The sequence below is a fragment of the Glandiceps talaboti genome, chromosome 11 (assembly GCF_964340395.1).
Source record: "Glandiceps talaboti chromosome 11, keGlaTala1.1, whole genome shotgun sequence".
Lineage (NCBI taxonomy): Eukaryota > Metazoa > Hemichordata > Enteropneusta > Spengelidae > Glandiceps > Glandiceps talaboti.
In genome coordinates, this window is record NC_135559.1 from 22,934,506 (window position 1) to 22,943,398 (window position 8,893).

General features: G+C 37.2%; 1 protein-coding gene across 2 annotated transcripts in view; it reads left to right on the forward strand.

Moving 5' to 3' along the window:
- LOC144442510 (E3 ubiquitin-protein ligase TRIP12-like) overlaps positions 1-2,961 on the forward strand; it is an 84,301-nt gene extending 81,340 nt beyond the window's left edge. For both annotated transcript variants that reach the window (XM_078131872.1, XM_078131873.1), the window contains one exon: positions 348-2,961. In XM_078131872.1, the coding sequence (XP_077987998.1) occupies positions 348-544 (197 nt within the window). In that variant the 3' untranslated portion in view covers positions 545-2,961. The remainder of the gene's footprint in view (positions 1-347) is intronic.
- The last annotated feature ends 5,932 nt before the right edge of the window (positions 2,962-8,893 follow it).

Sequence of the window (8,893 nt, forward strand, 5' to 3'; positions counted from 1 at the left end):
ACATGATATGTGAGTCAAGGTTTTTAGACATGATATGTGAGTTAATGTTTTTCTCATTTGAGCATAGCAAATTGAAGTGAGTTAAGATATTGAAAAAAAAATATCAGACTTTCAGTGTAATATGAAGAATTGTATTGTTACACTTTTCAAATCATAAAGCTACTAATATATGTATGTACAACAGTAATATTTTTAAAGTTGTCTATCTTTGTGTCAAAAACATAATGTCCCAAGCCAATATCATTTCTACTGTAAATTATTACTGGCTGTGTTTGTTTTGGTTACATCAGTCAACTGTAATGATATGTAGTGTTGAAATCACTATGTATTCTCTATGTTGATTCCAGGCTTCCGAGCACTCAATCCACCCCTAACCATTGTGAGGAAGACGTTGGAATCTTCAGAAAGCCCAGACAATTTCCTGCCATCTGTGATGACATGTGTCAACTATCTCAAACTTCCGGAATATTCTTGTAAAGAAATCATGGAACAGAAACTAGAGACAGCCATCAGAGAGGGACAGCAGTCCTTCCATCTGTCATAGTAAATGATGACATTGGATTTCAACCAGGTGGAGGTGCAATCTTGGAGTAAAGACACTGAGAAGTGAACTTACAGTTAGAATGTGGTCATGTGACACTAGAGTCAAGTGATGTGACACATAAGTGTACGGAACTGTAGTCAAGTGCTGTGACACATCAATGTACGGAACTGTAGCCAAGTGCTTTGAAACAGTGTACAGAACTTAGTCAAGTGCGGACATATGAGTGTACAGAACTATAGCCAAGTGCTGTGACACATGAGTGTACAGAACTATAGTCATTACAGCTATTTAGTTGTTGTGCCAAGACTTGCACATATCCAAAGAAAAGTGCTATACATTGATCACATTTACTTCTTTCTTGTTTTAGTAGCTGAAACTAAAGGAACTATCACCTTGTTGGTTTATTGTATTATGTTATGTTTCATTCATTATTGTTACTATGGATACAAAATCCATTGGTATGAAGTTGACTTGTCATACCAACATGGTTGAAATTTGCTCAACTTTGTTCATTTAATGCTTTTTTGTTATCATTTGTTACCATTATTATGGATACAAACTCCACTATTGTTGTTATGCAGTTGACTGTTGTCGTAGCAACATGGTAAAAACCTGGTGAACTTTCTAGATTTATCGCATTTTTGTTGTTAGCCCCCAGTGGGCTTATATGTTGGGTTATGTCCAAGTGTGCATTCACCGTCATATCCCTGGCCAATCTGATTAAAATCCAATGTAGGGAACTTGGCATGATTTCTTTATTTACTTCCTACTTTTTTGTCATTTATTCATGTTTTGTTCCGTGGGTGCCTGATACCTACGTCTGACACTTTGTTCCGTGGGTGCCTGATACCTACGTCTGACACTTTGTTCCGTGGGTGCCTGATACCTACGTCTGACACAATACCATAGGAGTTCTCCTAATGAATCGCATAGTTACCATTAGCCAACCAGAATCCATCTTACAATATAACACTTACATTTGAAATTGAAACAAAGAGAACCACCAAACAATACCAAAGTCTGCACTCAAGTATTCTGAAGTACTGTTTCCGCACATTCATTAAGTAATTGCACTCAACACTCTTGTGTTGTCTAAGAACACCTATGATATTGTGTCAGATGTAGTTATCAGGCACTCACACATGAGTCACAGAACAAAAAAAAACAACACATGACAATAAAAGGAGGTAAATATAGAAATAGTGGCAAGTTTCTTACATCAGATTTGAATCAGACTGATCTCTGGCATGCACCAACTGATTTCAACCAAACCTTGCACAAAGGTAACATACTATGTGAGACATGCACATCACTTTGTTTTGCGACTGAATATCATATATGGCCAAATGGAAGCCATAGTTGTTGTAAAATTTCACAGTTTGCATCATAACTTTGGAGATGTAATATGTAGTAACTTCATTCATGTGCCTACACCTATATTATGAAATATGAGCTTTCGTTAAAGATTTTGACCTTGAACATCTTCTTCAAGGTCAAATAAGGTCAAATAGCCAAATTTAGTTCATCTTCATAGCTTTTGAATCATCAAACATTTCAAGTGACAATATTTTAATTATGACGTTGGTTTGACTATGTGAGGTATATGCACGTCACTTAATTTTGTAACCTTGACCTGTATAGCAAAATAGTAGCCATTTTGTGATAAAAAAAAATAGTTTGCCCATTATCTCAAAATGTTTGATACATATAGACACCATTCGAGTCTACCCCTACATTATCAAAAGTAAGCTGTCATTGACCTTCAACCATGATAAACATTTTCAAGGTGAAACAACCAAAATTATTCTTTCTATGTGAACTCATGAAGTTGAATACACAAAGAACTCCATTTAAAAGGTCAGCTTTCTTTTTGTACCTTGAGCTTTGACTTTGACCTCCATATTCAAGGTCAAATAACAAATTGTTCAATAAGTCGTGAAGTTTTATATCTAGAGACGCCATTGAACTGCACAATAACTTTGCCACACAGCACACCAGTTGGGGATATGTCTTCTATGATGTTGCTATGGATACTAACTCCTGTAATATTGTGATATAGTTGACTTACAACATTGTGTATATGTATGCATTCATCAACTGATATAACTCTGGTTACACTTTATGAATTCACTATTTACAACCACAACTGGCTGTTTTTGTGTAAATATCACATACTGTTGTAGTATTTGTAGTTACACCACCTACATACAACAATTTGTAAGCACATACATAGACAGTGCTGGCACTACCACCATAATGTCTTCACTTCTGGAAGCATGGTGAATTGCAAAGAAACATGGAGCTGTTGAACAAATACCGTTATGTTTACTCTTTAATCTTGGCTGTCTAGCTCCCCACAGTTTGACAGACTTTTTTTTTTTGAAGTTGCATGAAATAAACAAGATTAAAAAACCTGATTATCGTGTAAAATTGTCCTGTATTGAGATTTATTGTAAATAATGTGTGGGATATGCTAGGCAGGCTGCCACCATCTGACTTTGTCAACAACCTCTAACAGACTCTGATCCAGGAATTAGCAACATCACCAGTGAGGACACTCCAAACATGGTCAGGATATTGTGTACATCATTTTACCTTCCATAAGGAAGTGTGTGTTATGATTTAGTCTGGTCTGTGTGTGTGTGTATCTGGCTGCTGAAATGATATCATTTGCATAATTAATTAGTTTGTGTTATGCATTAGTCTGGTCTGTGTGTTTGTATCTGGCTGCTGAAATGATATCATTTGCATAATTAATTAGTTTGTGTTATGCATTAGTCTGGTCTGTGTGTTTGTATCTGGCTGCTGAAATGATATCATTTGCATAATTATTGGCGTAAGTAGGGCAATATCTTATGGATGCAAGCTTCAAATGTATTCAACACACGTTTTATCTCACTGTGAACACAAGTCAACATCACTCCATAAAACAACTGATTATTTGTATTCACATATTTTTGTTGACATTTTACACAATTGGAGTTTTTAGCACAACTGAACTGAGGTTCAGTAGTGCTATAGGAACCACCCTGTCTGTCTGTCTGTCTGTCTGTCTGTGTGTGCGTGTGTGTGTGTGTGTAAATGACAAAGTCAAAAACCACAAGGCCAATTGGTTTGGTGTTTGGTGGGGACATGATGTGGTGTCTAGATGGAAGATTGTTCAAATGAAAATGATCGCACCAGAGATGAGCATTTTGGGTGAAAAAATGTGATATTTGGTCAAAAGACTCAAACTCCAAAACTACTGGGCAGATTGACCTGAAATTTAGTGGGAACGTTCTGTAGGGGGTGTAAATTTAGATTTGTTCATGACATGATGATCCCATCAGTGATATGCAAATTAGGGTTAAAAATGTGTCTTTTTAGTCAAAAGTCAATAATTCCAAAAGTACTTGGTTGATTTGGCTGAAATTTCACAGGGATGTTTCTGGGGATGTACAGATCAGAATACAAGATGATCCCTTTAGAAATATACAAATTAGGGCTAAAAACCATGCTTTGTTAGTCCCCGCCAGACAAAGTCCGCGACGGGGACTTATGGATTGGGTTCCGTCTGTCCGTCCGTCCGTCCGTCCGTCCGCAGCCGTTTCTTGGAGATGCCTGGACCGATTTTTTTCAAACTTGGTACAGGGGCAACATACAATGGCATACATATGCACGTCAATTTGTTTCATGATACGATCCAATATGGCCGCCTAGCAGCCATTTTGTTTGCAAATTTTCCCTGTCTAAAGCCATAACTCAGACATGCTTGAACAGATCTCATTCAAAGTTGGTATTACGACAGTGTTCTATGGCATATATGTGCATATTCATTGTTGTCATGATACGATCGAATATGGCCGCCTGGCAGCCATTTTGTTTGTGAATTTTCATGTCCAAATCCATACCTCAGACATGCTTGAACAGATCTCATTCAAAGTTGGTATTAGGACAGTGTTCTATGACATACATGTGCATATCCATTTTCATTGTGATACGATCCAATATGGCTGCCTGGCAGCCATTTTGTTTGTGAATTTTCCATGTCCAAAGCCATAACTCAGACATGCTTGAACAGATCTCATTCAAAGTTGGTATTAGGACAGTGTTCTATGACATACATGTGTGTATTCATTGTTGTTGTGATACGATCCAATATGGCCGCCTGGCAGCCATTTTGTTTGCGATTTTTCTATGTCCAAAGCCATAACTCAGACATGCTTGAACAGATCTCATTCAAAGTTGGTATTAGGACAGTGTTCTATGACATACATGTGCATATCCATTTTCGTCGTGATACGATCCAATATGGCTGCCTGGCAGCCATTTTGTTTGTGAATTTTCCATGTCCAAAGCCATAACTCAGACATGCTTAAACAGATCTCATTCAAAGTTGGTATTAGGACAGTGTTCTATGACATACATGTGCATATTCATTGTTGTTGTAATACGATCCAATATGGCCACCTGGCAGCCATTTTGTTTGCGATTTTTCAATGTCCAAAGCCATAACTCAGACATGCTTGAACACATCTCATTTAAAGTTGGTATTAGGACAGTGTTCTATGACATACATGTGCATATCCATTTTCATCATGATACGATCCCCCATACCCGACCAATCCTTTATTGTTGTAGGCATGTTCCATGTCCAACAAGCAGACACAACATATCTAAGTCTGTTTGATTTAGGTTCACAAGTGTTGTTGCATGATCAGAGTAGTGATAATTCCTTAAAAAACAATCATAGCGGGGACTATGTCATTCTCAATGACTTGTTAGTTGAAATGCCAGTCAGGCAAAGAGAGTATACAGAAATTATTGTTTTATTGATCTAATTAAACCATAAGAATTTTTATGGGGTACTTAACATAATGTAACAATTGTGTATGAATGGTACTGATATTAATCTCTCCTTGAAGTTGTTTGGAAACCGTGCCTACCTAACTTGAACACTGAACTACACTTTTGTTCAAGGTAAAATGCCTGTCTGTCTGTCTGTCTGTCTGTCTGTCTGTCTGTCTTGTAGATGATGCAGATTTTATTTTGGTATTGAGCTTCTCAAACTAGTGTTACTGTTGGTCTGCCAACTGTGAATGAGTCATACTTATGTAGTTGGCCCTAGCAACCATGACCATGCCCTTAGTAACAGTCAAATGATAGATTTCTTAACAATTATAACAGGAATGGGTCGGCAAGTGAATAAACATTATTTTAAAATGTGTAAATGCCCTTAGCAACAAGACCACGCCAATAGCAATGGGTAAACAATGACATATAATGCCAAAATAACACTGGTGATGGGAAGGTAAATGAATGAGCATTGTGAAATTGTATTCAGATATGCTGAGAAACAAGATTGGTGCCCATAGGTATGTATATAGCAGGTATAACATTAACACCATGGATAGGAAGACAAGACATGGGAATAAATCTTCAAAGAATGTATGTCTAGCAAGAAGACCATGTTAATCATTACAGAAAATTAAAGTGTATCATCAACAGTTGTGCTACAACACCATTGGCGCTTTTATTACTTCAACAAGTTTAACTAGGAATGTTTTGAAATACATGACTTTGTTAAAACCTCTTTTGTTGGTATCCCTGGTAAAGATATCAGCTCCATTTTATATTTGTGTTTATATTCATTATTGAAATTGCGCCAATGGCATTGTAGCACAACTGTACAGTTTTTAGAAATGTTTACTCACATGCTGTTCCATGCTAGGTATAGGTGTTCATTTGCTGAATGATTATCCAGTTGCCTATCCAACCTTATTGTTATATTTGCAATATACTCGATCATTTGGCTGTTGCAATGGTCATGGTCATGTTGCTAGACATATCTGCATACATTTTTTTTAATGTTCCTTCCCTTGTCTATGAATCACTAATGAAATTATCTTTGCAATATTTGGTTGTTGCTATGGGTGTAGTCTTGTTGCCAGGTATATTTACATACATTTTTTGAATGTTTATTCATTTGTCTATTAATCCCTGTTATATTTGCAATACACATGTATATGTGATCATTTAGCTGTTGCTATGGGCGTGGTCATTGTTACTAGGGATATTTGCATACATTTTTGAATGTTTATTCAGTTGTCTATTCATCCCTGTTAACAAGATGTTATTTAACCAAAATATAGTTCCGTTTGGTTGTTGCTAAGGGCATTGTCATGGTTACTAGGGCCAATTGTGTCAAAAATTTTTGGAAAAAAATCTCCAGAATAACACTTCTAGAAACATCTCACCAAGTTTCAGTCTCATTGACCAAGTTTGAGATATGTTTTTGACCAAAATTCACCTAATTTGCATATCACTGATATGCAAAGACATTTTTAGCCCTAATTTGCATATTGCTGATAGGATCATCATGTTGGAACAATTCTTAATCAACACACCCCTAAGAATGTTCCCACCAAATCATTTTGATTTGAACAATTTCCCAACTAGACACCCAAGGTAATACACCCACAAAATATTATGGCAATCGGTCCAGCAGTTTTTGACTTTAAGTTGTTTACACACATCTACGCTCACACACACACACACACACACAGATTGACAGACAGACAGACACTTTGCCATGCCTATAGCACTACTGAACCCTATCAGTTCAGTTGTGCTAAAAATCATTATAAATATTTGAATATAAAGTTTAGCAATTGAAACTAACCCAAAACCCTTACTGATCACCCTAAAACAAAGAATTCTAGTGTTTGTTGCACAGATGGAGCTGTGAGTTGTGTATAGTTGGTGTTTGTGGTGTGTGCGTGTGTGTGTGTGTGTTGTGTATAGTTGGTATGTGTGTTGTACAGATGCAACTGTGTGTTGTGTATAGTTGGTATGTGTGTTGTACAGATGCAACTGTGTTTTGTGTATAGTTGGTGGTGGTGTTGGTGGTGGTGATAGTATGTGTTTGTGTTGACTTAGCAGTTGTCAACAATATTCCTGACTACAATAGATAACGCGTTGCTTATATCTGATTCTTTCTAAGTCCATGTTGTTCATAATGTTATTTATGGATTACTTTGTTCTGTTTTTAACAATAAATGAAAATAGATACCATCAGTGTTGTACATTTACCAAAAAACACTCTAATTTACATTATCACTGATTACTAGTATATCAGATCAAAACTGTACTATTGACTTATCTGTTTTTAGTCCCCGCGGACGAAGTCCGGAACGGGGACTTATGGATTGGGTTCCGTCTGTCCTTGCGTCCGTCCGTCCGCAGCCGTTTCTTGGAGATGCCTGGACCGATTTTTTCAAACTTGGTACAGGGCAACATGCTATGGCATACATATGCACGTCAATTTGTTTTATGATACGATCCAATATGGCCGCCTAGCAACCATTTTGTTTGTGAATTTTCCCTGTCTAAAGCCATAACTCAGACATGCTTTAACAGATCTCATTCAAAGTTGGTATTAGGACAGTGTTCTATGACATACATGTGCATATTCATTGTTGTCATGATACGATCCAATATGGCCGCCTAGCAGCCATTTTGTTTGCGAATTTTCATGTCCAAAGCCATAACTCAGACATGCTTGAACAGATCTCATTCAAAGTTGGTATTAGGACAGTGTTCTATGACATACATGTGCATATCCATTTTCGTCGTGATACGATCCAATATGGCTGCCTGGCAGCCATTTTGTTTGTGAATTTTCCATGTCCAAAGCCATAACTCAGACATGCTTGAACAGATCTCATTCAAAGTTGGTATTAGGACAGTGTTCTATGACATACATGTGCATATCCATTTTTGTCGTGATACGATCCAATATGGCTGCCTGGCAGCCATTTTGTTTCTGAATTTTCCATGTCCAAAGCCATTACTAAGACATGCTTGAACAGATCTCATTCAAAGTTGGTATTAGGACAGCGTTCTATGACATACATGTGCATATCCATTTTCGTCGTGATACGATCCAATATGGCTGCCTGGCAGCCATTTTGTTTGTGAATTTTCCATGTCCAAAGCCATAACTCAGACTCCATTTTCATCGTGATATGATCCCCCATACCCAACCAATCCTTTATTGTTGGAGGCATATTCCATGTCCAACAAGCAGACACAACATATCTAAGTCTATTTGTTTTAGGTTCACAAATGTTGTTGCGTGATCACAGTAGTGATAATTCCTTAAAACCCAATTATAGCGGGGACTATGTCATTCTCAATGACTTGTTAATTAGACCTCATAGGGCATTAATGCCTAAAGGGGGGCTATTACATTGGGTTCCGTCCACCAGTCCATTCACTCTCATCTACGCCTGATTCAACAACTGATTTCAACCAAAACTGGCACAAAGGTAACATATTATGCGAGACATATGCTTGTCACTTTGTATT